This window comes from Vanellus vanellus (assembly GCF_965231255.1).
Source record: "Vanellus vanellus genome assembly, chromosome: 12".
Taxonomy (NCBI): Eukaryota; Metazoa; Chordata; class Aves; order Charadriiformes; family Charadriidae; genus Vanellus; species Vanellus vanellus.
In genome coordinates, this window is record NC_138917.1 from 11,885,211 (window position 1) to 11,901,175 (window position 15,965).

Below are 15,965 nucleotides of genomic sequence, written 5' to 3' on the forward strand. Positions count from 1 at the left end.
ATTTAGTCCTGGCTTTGTCGTGTTGTGTGAGAGCATCCCAAGAACGTCGTTCTGCATGGGCAGAAGTGTCTGATCTCAAACCTGACAGGAAAGCGATGCCATTCCTTCCGTGCCCTTCTGGAGGGTCTGTAAGGAATCTGGGAATGAAGACAGCCATCATTTCCTTTCAGGCACACAGCCCCAAGGCTGGTGGGGCAGCCCTGTCCCAGCCAGGGTAGCTAATGCTGTCCTGGGCAATGGGATCCCTTTTTTGGCCTCTACACATATCACGCTGTCTTTTCCAGCAAGATTGTGCTCTTAGACCCTCAAAAAGTGGCAGTGTACTGAGTGCTTGTTCCTTCTTCTTCCATCCTCCCTTATAGAGCACCTTTTGAGCTGCTGCCAGCAGGACCTGAATTGCATTCCTCTTGTTTCTAGCTTTGATAGGACCAAGACTCAAATCCTATGTTCAGTTTGATGAACCTTCTTATTGGAAAATAGGCAGGACATCAAAGGAGAACAGCAAAGACAGACAGGTGGCTGAATGGCCTTCACTTAAAAGGAAGAATAAAAGGCGATAAATGCCCTAAGAGAAGGTGTGTGTGAATAATTTCCAGGTATTCAAAGTGGGCAAGAAAGTAAATTGTGTAGGTTTATGCAATGGGCCATGATAAGATTAATGGGCTGGTATTAAAATAAATGAATGAAGATAGAGGGGAAATGTTAGCAATACCTGTTGTCTTGCAGGGAAAAAACACGAATATTAGGGACGAAAAGAGGGTGTTGATCCACCCTTGTGTGCTGGTGTAATTTTCAGGTTTGCTCTGATTTTGTTTTCACAGAGGTCTCTGAGGAATCAGGAAAGAGTCTTTTGCCATCAGAAAGTACAGAGCACAGCGGAGATCCCAAGCCCGTTCCGGCCGATCAGAGCTCTGCCAGGGAGGACTCCGGCTTCCTCTGCTGGAAGAAGGGCTGCAACCAGGTGTTCAAGAGCTCGGCAGCCCTGCAGACACACTTCAATGAAGTTCACGCAAAGCGACCTCAACTGCCGGTATCGGATCGCCACGTCTACAAGTACCGTTGTAACCAGTGCAGTCTGGCGTTCAAAACCATTGAGAAGCTGCAGCTCCATTCCCAGTACCATGTCATCCGGGCAGCCACAATGTGCTGCCTCTGCCAGCGCAGCTTCCGAACCTTCCAGGCCCTGAAGAAGCACCTGGAAACCAGCCATCTGGAGCTGAGCGAGGCCGACATTCAGCAGCTGTATGGTGGTCTCTTGGTCAACGGGGACCTCCTCGCTATGGGTGATCCTTCGCTTGCAGAAGACCACACTATAATAGTCGAGGAAGATAAGGAGGAGGAGAGTGACTTGGAAGATAAGCAGAGCCCGACAGGTAGTGATTCGGGGTCAGTGCAAGAGGACTCTGGCTCAGAACCAAAAAGGGCCTTACCCTTCAGGAAGGGCCCTAACTTCACTATGGAGAAATTCCTAGATCCGTCTCGCCCTTACAAGTGCACAGTCTGCAAGGAATCTTTCACGCAAAAGAACATTCTCCTGGTCCATTACAATTCAGTTTCTCATCTGCATAAACTGAAAAGAGCCCTCCAAGAGTCTGCTACTGGGCAGCCCGAACCTACCAGCAGCCCAGACAACAAACCTTTTAAGTGTAACACCTGCAATGTGGCCTACAGTCAGAGCTCAACCTTGGAGATCCACATGAGGTCTGTCCTGCACCAAACCAAGGCTCGTGCTGCCAAGCTGGAGGCGGCTGGGGGCAGTGGCAGTAGTAATGGAGCTGGCAACAGCAGCAGCAGCAGTCTCTCTTTGGGTTCATCCACACCAAGTCCAGTGAGCGCTAGCAACAGTAATACTTTTACAACCACCAACACAAGTAATTCGGGCACAACTCCCATTCCCAGCCTGCTCAACCAGGTATCCAGTGACAATGTGGGAATTCCTCCTTTGGGTAACCCTGTAAGCACTAATATCTCCTCCCCTTCGGAGCCCAAAGAGGTAAACCGAAAGAAGCTGGCAGACATGATTGCATCCAGGCAGCAGCAGCAGCAGCAGCAACAGCAGCAGCAGCAGCAGCAGCAGCAGCAGCAAGCTCAAACCTTGGCACAGGCCCAGGCCCAAGTCCAAGCCCATCTGCAACAAGAATTGCAACAGCAAGCTGCTCTCCTGCAGTCTCAGCTGTTCAACCCAGCACTTTTGCCACACTTTCCGATGACCACTGAGACTCTTCTGCAGCTTCAGCAACAGCAGCATCTTTTGTTTCCTTTCTACATCCCCAGTGCTGAGTTCCAGCTCAATCCAGAAGTTAGTTTGCCTGTCACCAGTGGTGCGCTGACTTTGACTGGTACAGGTCCAAGTTTGCTGGAGGACCTGAAGGCTCAAGTTCAGCTCCCTCAACAGAGCCATCCACAGCTCTTACAGCAGCAGCAAGGTCAGCTGTCCCTGTCACAACCTCACTCCGTCCTTATACAGCAGAGCCAGCACCCTGAGAAGAAGAATAAATCCATAGTGAAGGAGAAAGAAAAAGAAACCCCACGGGAAAGGGAAAGTGCAGAGAGGGGAGACAATAATGTAGCATCTAAGGAGTCTCTGCCTGATAACTTAAAGCCCAAAGAGAAGAAGGACTTTGTACCAGGCAGTAGTTCGGAGCCCTCCTTACTGCCTCCACGTATTGCCTCTGATGCAAGAGGGAATGCCACAAAAGCCTTGCTGGAAAACTTTGGCTTTGAGCTTGTCATTCAGTATAATGAGAACAAGCAGAAGGTGCAGAAGAAAAATGGGAAGACAGAGCAAGGCGAGAACTTGGAAAAGCTTGAGTGTGATACATGCGGCAAGTTCTTTTCAAACATCCTTATCCTGAAGAGCCACCAAGAGCATGTTCACCAACATTACTTTCCCTTTAAGCAGTTAGAGAGATTTGCCAAACAATACAGAGAACACTATGACAAACTGTACCCGCTACGGCCTCAGACCCCAGAGCCACCGCCACCACCTCCACCACCACCACCTCCGCTTCCTCCAGCACCTCCTCAGCCCGCTTCTACTCCTACTATTCCTACTTCTGCGCCACCAATTACCTCTCCTACAATCGCACCAGCCCAGCCATCTGTGCCACTCACCCAGCTCTCCATGCCAATGGAGCTCCCCATCTTTTCACCACTTATGATGCAAACCATGCCACTACAAACGTTACCTGCTCAGCTGCCACCCCAACTGGGTCCTGTAGACCCTCTGCCTGCCGACTTGGCACAGTTGTACCAGCATCAGCTCAACCCTAGCCTTCTCCAGCAGCAGCAGAACAAGAGGCCAAGGACGCGGATCACCGACGACCAACTCAGAGTCCTTCGGCAGTATTTTGATATTAACAATTCCCCAAGTGAGGAACAGATCAAAGAGATGGCGGACAAATCTGGATTGCCCCAGAAAGTGATCAAGCACTGGTTCAGAAACACTCTTTTCAAAGAACGCCAGCGCAACAAGGATTCCCCATACAACTTCAGTAATCCTCCTATTACCAGCCTGGAAGAACTGAAGATAGACTCACGACCTCCTTCTCCAGAACCTCAAAAGCAGGAGTACTGGGGAAGCAAGCGGTCCTCCCGGACACGCTTTACTGACTACCAACTCAGAGTCCTGCAGGACTTCTTTGATGCCAATGCTTATCCAAAGGATGATGAATTTGAGCAGCTTTCTAACTTGCTGAACCTCCCAACGCGTGTTATAGTGGTGTGGTTCCAGAATGCCCGTCAAAAAGCTAGGAAAAACTATGAGAATCAGGGAGAAGGCAAAGATGGGGAACGACGGGAGCTTACAAATGACAGGTATATTAGAACAAGCAACTTGAACTACCAATGCAAAAAGTGCAGTCTAGTCTTTCAACGCATTTTTGATCTCATTAAACACCAGAAAAAGCTTTGTTACAAAGATGAGGATGAGGATGGACAGGATGATAGCCAGAATGAAGACTCTATGGATGCAATGGAGCTCTTGACTCCAACCAGTTCCTCCTGCAGCACACCAATGCCCTCACAAGCTTACAGCACACCTACGTCTTCAGCCAATGCAACCTCCTCAGCTTTTCTGCAGCTCACAGCAGAGGCAGATGATTCCTCCACCTATAGTTCTAAAGTAGAAGCTACAGATGAGAAACCAAAGCAGTCTGAACCTCCAAGTACACAGCAAAACCAAACTCAAGAGAAGCAAGTGCAACCAAAGCAAGAGTCTCAGCAGCAACAGGACCAAGGAGAACAAAAGACAAGTTCAGCACACCAAAAGATTTCACAGTTATCCTCCCCCTCTTCATTGCAACAGCCACCTCCCCCTCCTCAGCCCCCTCAGTGCTCCTTGTCACAGTCAAGCCCAAGTCCATCTCAGCTCTCGCACCTCTCCCTCAAACCCATTCACACATCCACCCCTCAACAGCTGGCAAACCTACCTCCTCAGCTAATCCCATACCAGTGTGACCAGTGTAAGCTGGCATTTCCTTCCTTTGAGCATTGGCAGGAGCATCAGCAGCTTCATTTTCTGAGTGCACAGAACCAGTTTATCCACCCTCCATTCCTGGACAGAACGCTGGATATGCCGTTCATGCTTTTTGATCCCAGTAATCCACTACTTGCAAGCCAGCTGCTCTCTGGAACATTACCACAGATTCCAGCAAGCTCAGCCACTTCACCGTCAACTCCAACATCCACAATGAACACACTGAAGAGAAAGCTGGAGGAAAAGGCCAGTGCAAGCCCTGGAGAAAATGACAGTGGGACTGGAGGAGAAGAACCACAAAGGGATAAACGTCTAAGGACAACCATTACCCCAGAGCAGCTGGAAATTCTTTATCAGAAATACTTGCTCGACTCCAACCCAACACGGAAAATGTTGGATCACATTGCACATGAAGTGGGCTTGAAGAAGCGTGTGGTGCAAGTTTGGTTTCAGAACACCCGTGCACGGGAAAGGAAGGGGCAGTTCAGAGCCGTAGGGCCTGCCCAAGCCCATAGACGGTGTCCCTTCTGCCGAGCTCTCTTTAAAGCAAAGACAGCTCTTGAAGCTCATATCCGATCCCGTCACTGGCATGAGGCCAAGAGAGCTGGATACAACTTGACGTTGTCTGCTATGCTCTTAGATTGTGATGGGGGACTCCAAATGAAGGGAGACATCTTTGATGGAGCAAGCTTTTCACACATGCCACCAACTAGCAGTGATGGACAGAGTGTTCCTCTCTCCCCAGTGAACAAGAGCATGGAACTATCACCTCGAACTCTGCTGAGTCCATCCTCCATTAAGGTGGAAGGGATAGAAGACTTCGAGAGTCCTTCCATGTCCTCAGTCAACCTGAGCTTTGACCAAACAAAGCTGGACAACGATGACTGCTCTTCTGTCAACACTGCAATCACAGACACTACAACAGGAGATGAAGGGAACGCGGACAACGATAGCGCAACAGGGATTGCAACCGAAACCAAATCAGCATCTGGACCCAGTGAAGGTCTGACAAAAGCTGCCATGATAGCAATGTCCGAATATGAAGATCGGCTGTCTTCTGGCCTGGTCAGCCCAGCTCCCAGCTTTTACAGCAAAGAGTACGATAATGAAGGTACTGTGGACTATAGTGAAACATCCAGCCTTGCAGACCCCTGCTCACCCAGCCCTGGTGCAAGTGGTTCAGCCAGCAAGTCTGGAGAGAGCGGGGATCGGCCCGGACAGAAACGCTTTCGCACTCAGATGACTAATCTCCAGCTAAAAGTTCTTAAGTCATGCTTTAATGACTACAGGACACCTACCATGCTGGAGTGTGAGGTCCTGGGCAATGACATTGGACTGCCAAAGAGAGTTGTTCAGGTCTGGTTCCAGAATGCTAGGGCAAAGGAGAAGAAGTCCAAACTCAGCATGGCCAAGCATTTTGGTATAAACCAAACAAGTTATGAGGGACCCAAAACAGAGTGCACTTTGTGTGGCATCAAGTACAGCGCTCGACTGTCTGTACGTGACCATATCTTCTCTCAACAGCATATCTCCAAAGTTAAAGAAACCATTGGAAGCCAGTTGGATAAGGAAAAGGAGTACTTTGACCCAGCTACTGTACGTCAGCTGATGGCTCAGCAGGAGCTGGACCGGATCAAAAAAGCCAATGAGGTTCTTGGTCTGGCAGCTCAACAGCAGGGCATGTTTGATAACACCCCTCTGCAAGCTCTTAACCTTCCTGCTGCATACCCAGCACTACAGGGCATCCCTCCAGTCTTGCTCCCAGGCCTCAACAGCCCATCCTTACCAGGCTTCACTCCATCCAACACAGGTGGGTATGGATATTATCACACTGCTCAGAGACACGACTTAACTTGACGCATCTTTAGCACAAGCGGATGTTTCCCTTGAGAATGACCGATAACAGGATACCCGGCCCTTTAGTCAAGCACGTTTACTTGACAGCAAATAAGCAATAGGTATTTTATCTTTAATTCCTGAACTCGAGTTTTCTAGCAAAGTCTGAAATAGAGCAAGATCTAGACATGCTGCATATTATCTCTGTTTCGTTAGCACAGACTAAAAATTCTGAAGTACCTTCAAGGAAATGGAAAATAGAGGATTTATCAAACAGAAGATTTATCAAACAGAACAGAAGGGCTAATGTGCTGAATGCATTGTTCATTAAACCTTTCCTTTTGTTATTAAATTCAGTTTATGTAGTGCCATCCCAAGTTTTCAATAATTCTGAACTGTTTCTAGGGAAAAGTGTGATGTGCCTGGTAGCACTGGTGACAGAAACTTGGAGTGTCTTTATGTAACGTCCTTACGGTGACCTCCAGGACAAATCCCGATGCAGCTGTGGATTGGTTGTTGAGCAATGGCTGGGCACAACTTGGAAGTACCTTCTCAACAAACAACAGTGTAGTCATGGGACAAATCTTACTTTGTATTTTAATGAGATTTTTCTTAACCATACTACATAAAAATGAAATTTGGCATAGTCATTTGGGTGGCCTAATCCCAGATATCGGACTTTGTTTTTTGAGGGATGCTCCTTTCCCTTGTACCTGGTGGATGGGTGGAAAGTAAAAGGTGTGTGGCAAACACTGGCGGTAGAAGATACTGCTCAGTAGACTAGCAGTGACCTAGAAAAGTTGATCCAAGGGCCTTATTTCACCCCCGCTACACCCGTGGCATCCCAGACACGTGCCTGTGTCTGAATTGCCACTCATGACAGGGTAATTGATGTTCTCTAGACTTGCTTTCGCTTGGCAGGGTTCTCTGTTTACTTCTGATGATCCCTCTTCAAGTTGACTTTCACCAGGGCTGCTCTACGTTTACAGAGGTATGCCAAGAACTGATTCCAGTGCCTGGTCTCGGCAACAGGCTGAGTCTATCTTGGGCTGGAAGGCCGGTGACACCGTAACACCTGGTACAGTTACACCGTATGCCAGTGTGCATCTTTGTTTTCTACACTACGGCAATACAGGTCTGCCACTATTAGTATCCAGAAATGATAACTTTGAGTTATAATGCGTGGTGTGAAGCCTAAATAGGGTCTGAGCATCTTCCTGGCTTCTTAATCAGAAACTGGAGTGCTATCAGTCTCCGAAAAGACTTTCTGATGCTTTTATTCAGCGAGCTGGCTCTGAAGTTCTTTTCCCAGCAGATTGAAAAACTCAGTGCAGATGCTGCAAGGTAACATGGTTGTGGCATGTTAATAAAATTGCCATATTCTTTTGTCATCAGGAGATAAATCATTGGATAAGCAAATCAAAGCCTTACACAAACGGATAGTAGCTAGTGTGAGTAGCTATGTGGCACTTGAACAGCTCATATGACATTCACAGGGGGAACTGAACTGCTCAGTGTAAATCACATCACTAGCGCCCAAAGTTTTGTGTGGTTGCAGCGACATTGGGTATAACACCCTAAAGAGTGCACTAGAGACCCGTGACTCAAAACAGGCATCTGTCACTCCCCTTGGAAGTGGCTGCGTTCACCTTTTTCTCCATTATTGCTCATCTCTGAAATATCTTCTGTTGAAAAATGAAAAGGAGTTTAAATCTCACTGTATTTTTTGGGTTCTGGCCTTTCCAAAGATGATCCACTGTCTTGGACTCAAGATCCTTTTTTCCACAAGAGCAGCAGAGGGGATTACCTTGTAGCTTGGTTGCTGATATCCGTGTCAGAAGGTTCTATCAGAGTAAGTTTTTCTGGAATTTGGAAAAGCAGAAGGCTGGGAGTTAGGGCCTCTACACGGCTTTTTTTTGCATAGTTACAGAAAGGTCGTATTTTCCACAACCCCCAAAGCGAAAGTAAAATTGTTCTTGACTATAGTTGTAGGATAGGTCATTGTAATTAAACCATTTTTAAAAACAGTTGCTGTTAGAAATTCTTCTGTTCAGGGCTGCTGCCCGTTCCTGCTCCTTGAAACTAGTCCTAGCTACATGCTGAAGGGCATCTTTGCATGCCAGGACTTTGTCATGCGATACTTCTGTTCTTACCGAAGATCTCGTTTCAGAGGCCAGAACTAGGCCAAGAGGATCTCTTTGGCAAATTATGTTGCCAGCCTATAGCAGGTAGCTCTGTGCTGTTTACTTAGTACCCCAAATTCATAGCAAGATCTAAAATTACATTTTTGCACTTCAATCTATATTGTTGCTTTCATTTCTCTCCAAAGGCCAGTATGTGTCCTGGGGAGATGGGGCTACATACTATGAATGTTAAAAGCAATCAGTGACTGCCTAGACAGGACTAAGCTATTTAGAAAGTCAAACAGACTATTTGTGGCCTTTAGATAAAGCTCCAAAGGTCAGGCCATCTCAGCTCAAAGCCTGTCGAAGCAGATAAGGCTGTGCATCCAGGAATGTTATGAATTAGCCGCTGCTCCTGCGCTTGAACCTCTCAGGGACTGTTCAACTAGGGAACATCAGTTTCAATGGCATCTATCCATAATATGCCCTTATCTGAAATCCGTGAGACTGCTACGTGAAGGCTCACTTCATACACTTCATACCTTCACAAATCGCTATTGTCTCAATACTGCACCAGGAGCGGATGCAGGTTTCAGAAGGGCTTTGCATCAGCCATCACTGATTAGTTCTCCTGGCTCTTGGCCACCCTCCTTCCTGCCCTCCTGCGGGGCTTCTTCGCCAGGCTGGCTTCTGCTGAGCCACAGCAGCTTTGTCTCCTGCCCTTCGCTCGGGAGGCCAGTGCCGGGTGCAGGTTTCCAGCAGCAGCGGATGAATGCAGCGCTGTAGACGAATGAGCTGTTCCTAGAGGGTGTAGTGCAGCCAGGTCTTGGAGAGTGCGTTGCTCCCCTTAGCTGCCAGCGGCTACTCAGAGCATGATGCTGTAAGAAAGTGGTTGCTATGCTGTATGTTGAGAAGTATGGATTCCTTCTGCCCTACACCAACTTTACAGGGCATGGTTAAGTGACAGGCTCTTGCGATGCAACTGCGCAAGCAGCAGTCTGGGGATTGGTGTCCAGAGGCCTGAGGAGCATGTGTGTCTTTGCACAGAATTTACATCTTGTGCTCCATCAGCCTCTGCCCCAGGTCCTGCCGTCTCCTCTGGCCCAGGACCTGAGTATCAGGCTGCCTGCTGGCGGCAGGGATGCCATGGTTGAGGATGCCTATGCTTGTTCCTCAGGATCGATCATGATGATTTAAGGCCTCACCAGGATAAATGGGGCAGCTGCAGCTCAAGCAGAGCTGTTGGCCCCAGCCCCTGGCTGTGTTTGAGTCCCTTTTACACTGCCTTCGCAAGGCAAAGGAGCCCATAGCGGCTGGATTTCCTTGCCAGGAGCCACCGCCTGTGCACAGCAATTTCCCTGCCGGCGTGCTTCCCCTTGGAAAAGACTTAAAGCTGCCACCGTACCCCAGATCATCCCCAAAAGGGGCAGTTTCTCCTCTCCTCTCTCACTGGATGTATCACAGAAGAGGCACAACCTAAAATAAGAGTTACTGTGCCTCCGTGGCTGATTCTTAGTTCTCCGACTGTTCATACTCAGACCGCCTTTGAGCAGTTACCGTCACAGCTGCAAGGACTCGTGCTTTGTTAGCGAAAGGTTAGATTTTGTTGAGTGGTTTCGTGGCGGGGGTGGATCCAGCAGCAGGTTCCTGGCTCCGGAGTCACAGAGCGTATGGGACTGCACCAGCGGAATGTTAGAGCTGTGATTCATTTTTATTTTCCCCAAATGGCATTGAGGGACTTCCCACGTAAAACGTTCCTTTTTAGGAGCACGTTCGCCAACTGCAGTGGATGTGACTAATGGATGTGACTCTGGGAGCCACACTCCTCTTACCCCCAACTACTATCAGCTGTGAGAGTAGAAATCGGCACCAAGAGACTCTGTTGTTACTGGCTATTCCTGCTGTTGGAAAGATGGGCAGACTTCACATTCCACCATTAATCCATGTCCTTTGCGAGGAAGCATCACGATGCTTTTAATTCCACCCAAAACACGACATTCATGCCCTGGGGGAATGTCTGAATACTGCATAAACTCTGAAATTTCCAAGAAGCTGTGCACCCAAAGCCTCTTACATTGGAAGGAAGGAGAGGTTTGTGGATTCGTGAACATCAGCCTAATTAGGACAAAATAACTTAGATTTAGCCTGCTCACTCCTCTTCAGTTGCCATGACCAGGGCTTTCTAAACTGTGGAGATTTTAGCTAGATTGACAGTATGTAGCACTACGGCCTTGTGGCATAGCACTTTCCCTCCGCTGGAGTCTTTTGGCCAAAGGACCAATTAGTGCAGATGTAGGAGCAGTGCCCGTCCCTGACATCAGGTGTTAATCATTCGGGAATTTCAGAGGGGTCAGCTGAGCATCCCAGGCGGCCGGTGGGTGTCCCTGGCAGAGACACCACGGTTGGTGCTGCCGGGCAGCGTGGCCGAGCCAGACGCAGGCGACAGGGACTGACGAGGCACGTGCCCACGGCATGGGGCCTCGGGGAGTGGGGAGATAAGCCGTTGTCCCAGAGGAAGCAGGAGAGGCAGACGGGCTCTCCAGCCCACGCTGCTGCAGCGCATGAGTTCAGGACGGTCACTGCCCTTGCGTAGAGGGGACGGCGGTGCAGGGGCGGTGGCGGGTGGCCTGGGGTCGCCCCACCTTGTGCTTTCTGCCTGCCCAGCGCCGAGCGACTGCTCACCTCTCTCTCCTCCCTCTTACAGCTTTAACTTCTCCCAAACCCAACCTGATGGGCCTGCCCAGCACAAGCGTCCCTTCGCCCGGCCTCCCCACCTCTGGATTACCAAATAAGCAGCCCCCGGCCGCGCTGAGCTCACCCAACCCGGCACAAGCCACAGCGGCCGTGGCCCCGCAGCAGCCGCCGGCAACGACCCCGCAGCCGCAGCAGCCGCCCCCGCCGCAGCGCAAGGAGAAGGAGAGCGAGAAGGCAAAAGAGAAGGAGAAGGCACCCAAGGGGAAGGGGGACCCCCTGCCAGGGCCCAAGAAGGAGAAGGGGGAGGCGCCGGCGGGCGCCCTCTCGGCCCCGCTGCCCACCATGGAATACGCGGTGGAGCCCACCCAGCTCCAGGCGCTGCAGGCCGCCCTGAATTCGGACCCCACCACCTTGCTGACGAGCCAGTTCCTTCCCTACTTCGTCCCCGGCTTTTCCCCCTACTACGCCCCGCAGATCCCCGGCGCCCTGCAGAGCGGGTACCTGCAGCCCATGTACGGGATGGAGGGGCTCTTCCCCTACAGCCCCGCGCTGTCGCAGGCGCTGCTGGGGCTGTCCCCCGGCTCCCTGCTGCAGCAGTACCAGCAATACCAGCAGAGTCTGCAGGAGGCATTGCAGCAGCAGCAGCAGCAGCAGCAGCGGCAGGCGCAGCAGCAGCAGCAGCAGCAGCAGCAGCAGCAGCAGCAGCAGAAAGCGCAGCAGCCCAAAGGAAGCCAAACCCCCGTCCCCGCGGGGGCTGCCACCCCGGACAAAGACCCTGCCAAAGAACCCCCCAAGCAAGAAGAGCAGAAGAACGCACCCCGCGAGGTGTCCCCCCTCCTGCCCAAACCCCAAGAAGAGCCCGAAGCGGAAGGCAAGGGCGCGGACTCCCTCTGCGACCCCTTCATCGTCCCGAAGGTGCAGTACAAGCTGGTCTGCCGCAAGTGCCAGGCGGGCTTCGGCGACCAGGAGGCGGCCAGCGACCACCTGAAGTCCCTCTGCTTCTTCGGCCAGTCCGTGGCGAACCTGCAAGAGATGGTGCTTCACGTGCCCACCGGCAGCGGCCAGGGCAGCGGCTCGTACCAGTGCGTGGCGTGCGAGAGCACGGTGTGTGGGGACGAAGCCCTCAGTCAGCATCTCGAGTCAGCCCCGCACAAACACCGAACAATCACAAGAGCAGCAAGAAACGCCAAAGAGCACCCCAGTCTATTACCTCACTCTGCCTGCCCCCCCGACCCCAGCACCGCATCTACCTCGCAGTCGGCCGCTCACTCAAACGACAGCCCCCCGCCCCCCCGGCCCCCCCCGGCTTCCCCCCACGCCTCCAGAAAGCCCTGGCCCCCGGCGGCCCCCCGCGCCCCGCCGGGGAAGCCGCCGCCGCCGCCTTTCCCTCCTCTCTCCTCATCTTCAACGGTTACCTCAAGTTCATGCAGCACCTCAGGGGTTCAGCCCTCGATGCCAACAGACGACTATTCGGAGGAGTCTGACACGGATCTTAGCCAAAAGTCAGATGGACCGGCGAGCCCGGCGGAGGGGCCCCGGGACCCCGGCTGCCCTAAGGACAGTGGTCTAGCTAGCGTAGGAATGGACACCTTCAGATTGTAAGCTTTGAAGATGAACAATGAAAATGAATTTAAATAAAAAAGTTAATAACAAACCAATTTCAAAAATAGACTAACTGCAATTCCAAAGCTTCTAACCAAAAAAAGAAAAAAGAAAAAAGAAAAAGCGTGGGTTGTTTTCCCATATAACGATGCCGGTGGGTTTTACATTTCTTTTTTCCTTTCCTTTTAATAAAATAAAACTGAAAAAAAAAGAAAAAAAAAAATCTGTTACATTTGTCCTTTCGAAGGTACTGTTGGTCTGGGAGACGAAAGCCCGTGCTGCCTCCTTACTGTCTTCGGAGCTTGAGCCCCTTGTATATTGCCCCTTTTCAATAACGCCCCACGTCGATAGCACAGCAGAGGCCGGCATGCACTGTATGGGAAAGCAGCCCACCTTGTTACAGTTTTAAATTTCTTGCTATCTTAGCATTCAGATACCAATGGCTTGCTAAAAGAAAAAAGAAATGTAATGTCTTTTTATTCTCAGGTCAATCGCTCACACTTTGTTCTGTTTTCAGAATCATTGTTTTATATATATATATATATAATTTCTTTCGTTTGTTTTGGGGGTTTTGTTTTGTTTCGTTTCGTTTCGTTTTCGTTCCAGAAAAGGATTTTTTTTTCTTTTTTTCTTTTTTTTTTTTGTTAATTTAAAATGGGCAGAAAGTATTCAAGAGAAAAACAATGTGAACTGCTTTAGCTTTTCGGGGATTTTAAGGGTAGCTTTTCTGCTGAAGCCAATTTCAAGGGGAAAAGTTAAGCACTCCCACTTTTCAGAAAAAAAAAAAACCACACAAAGAGTGTTGAGGACTCGGAGCTTAAAAAATAAGTTTTAAAACAACTGACTTTCTGTATTTATGATAGATATGACCATTTTTGGTGTTGAGTAGATTGTTGCATTGGAAATGAACTGAAGCAGTATGGTAGATTTAAAAGAAAAAACCCTTTTGTGTACATTTAGCTTTTGTATGGTCCAGCTGACGGCTTCTCATTTGATGTTGTCTTGTTCATTCCTAGCCAGATAGATTGCAATCCATTGACTCGCCTAAGCTTTTCTCCCCTTTGTACCTTTACTCCCCAGTCCCCCGTCCTGTAATCTTCCACTTATGGTCGCTACCTTCATTTCTTAGAGGGTGGTTGCATAATTATTTTATAAAAACTAAAGAAAGAAGTTCAAAGGGTTTTGGGGGGTCAGTAGGATCCCTTGCAGAATATTTTTTGTTGGGGGTTTGAAACTTTTTAAGGCGTATACATACGATTTACCTATGTCTGTTACCCTTGTGCACTTATCTCTTTCTTAATTTCCATTTTTCCTCTTTTTTTTTGTTCTTGCCCTCTTCTTTTCCTCATTTTGTAAATGCTTCAAAGACTCTGTTCCTAAACTATAAGCCTTTGTTTCTGTTTGTGTAATTAGGCTGCACTCTGTTCCTTCTTTTAAAAAAAGGTTTTGTTACATTTTTTTTCTCTAAAGAAAATTCATGCTTTAAATAAAATCCAAAGACATACCCTTTCACCACTGGTGCAGAATGAGCAAAAAGGATTCTTTTTACTTGAGAATTTGTTTCTGATTTAAACAAAACAAGTCTAAGTTTAAATAAAGAATAAAAAAAGTACCCAGGTTGTTATCTGTGCTTCTTCTGCAAGCAGAGAGACAACTCTTAGCGACAACCCAGCGCACCACAAGGCAGGTTTCTCTTTCCAAGTTCTCTCCCGTGGTAGGCAGGCGGAGCGGCGAGGGCCGCGGCGCGGAGTCCCGCGCGGGCAGGCGAGGAGCCTGCCGGGCCCCGCTGTCCCCGTCCGGCTCCGCACCCCTGCTTGTGGCACCACGCAGACGCACGCACGCACGCACGCACGCATCTCTTACGGTCCGGACTTTGAAAGGAAAACTTTGTGCTGCTAAAATGTAGGTTTTGGAGACAAATAGATGCTTGCTGTTTCACTTCCGTAGCCAAATGTCAACAGAAACAATCTCCTTTTCCCCACCCCGCCCCCCGTTTCCTCTGCCCCGAAAGTGCGAGAGCCTTCTCCCCATCATCTTCATCCTCCTCCTGCTTCAAAAGGGAACTTCGAAGACTGTGAACGCAGGTCCCTCCCGCCGCCTCCGGGCTTCTCCTCCCCGTGCTGAAGCCGCTCGTCGACTCTGCGAGAGACTGGAGCATTCGAGAGACGAACGTGGGGTTCATTTGCTAGCGGGACGCTTTTATTTTTATGGATTTTTTGGTTTTAGTTCGATGAAAGACTAGATCCTGAACTGTTGTACATATTTCTAACTAGGCTAATGCACAGTGCAAATTCCTTTTTTAATTGTTTTTTAAGTAGACGATACTAAAGAGAGTACCATCTAATATTCCTACCAGTACCCAGTTGTAGCATAAGGTGTCAAAAACGGAAACAAGTACACAAAAAGCGTTTGCTGTTTTAACAAACTGTTTTCTTTTAACAAAAGTTCTTGTATTTCTCCCCGTGTTTGAGATGAACATTTTTTAAATTCTAAAGTTGTACAGTTTTTGTTTTCCATTATTTTATCTTGTTTGTAATTCTATGAAATATATATATATATATATTTTTTGCCATTTAACTGTTGTATGTTACTCTGTCTGTATCATATAGAAATTTTTTTGTTTGTTTTGTTTTTGATTCTCTATGTGATACAAGTTAACAATTTAACACTAGCTTTATCTGTCAAATTCCGCAAGGTCTCTTTTGGAAATCCTTTTGTTTTGTCTTGTTTTGTTTCGGTTTTTTTGATTCTATTGCTTGGTCATAGTGCAATTTCTCTCTCCTCCTTCCCCCTCCTCCTTCCCACCCACTAAAAGGTTTTATAAATTCATTTCCTTGTATTTTTTCTAAATGTTTCTAGAGACTTTCAGTGCGAGGTTGCCTCCTCCTCTTGCAGCCCGGCTGCCTCGGGGCCGGAGCTGGGACCCGTGTCCCCGGTCACCCGTCCCCGCCGGCCGCGCTGGGCTGCACCGGGGGCCCCCCCCGGCCCCTCTGGGACCCCCGGCCTCGCGCCCCGCAGCGCCGCCGCGGCGGCTGCCCGCGCCCCGCCACCCTCCCGGCCGCCCCGGGGACGCTGCGGGAGCGACGTCGGCTCTGGGGAGCCCCTGTGCGTGTCCCCCCCCCCCCCCCGCCCCGAGCCCACGCGTGGCCTTTCTAACGAGCGTCAGAGCGGGGCCGGGCAGGGCACGAGGGAAAGATTTTAAACTTAGCATTGAGCGTGTTTCTGTTTTATTT

The 15,965-nt window shown here is 49.4% G+C and overlaps 1 protein-coding gene across 1 annotated transcript in view; it reads left to right on the forward strand.

Annotated features, from left to right (window-relative positions):
- ZFHX3 (zinc finger homeobox 3) overlaps nt 1-14,258 on the forward strand; it is a 113,364-nt gene extending 99,106 nt beyond the window's left edge. The window contains exons 8-9 of the mRNA XM_082489282.1: nt 822-6,287; nt 11,141-14,258. Coding sequence (XP_082345408.1) covers nt 822-6,287; nt 11,141-12,732 — 7,058 coding nt within the window. The 3' untranslated portion in view covers nt 12,733-14,258. The remainder of the gene's footprint in view (nt 1-821; nt 6,288-11,140) is intronic.
- The last annotated feature ends 1,707 nt before the right edge of the window (nt 14,259-15,965 follow it).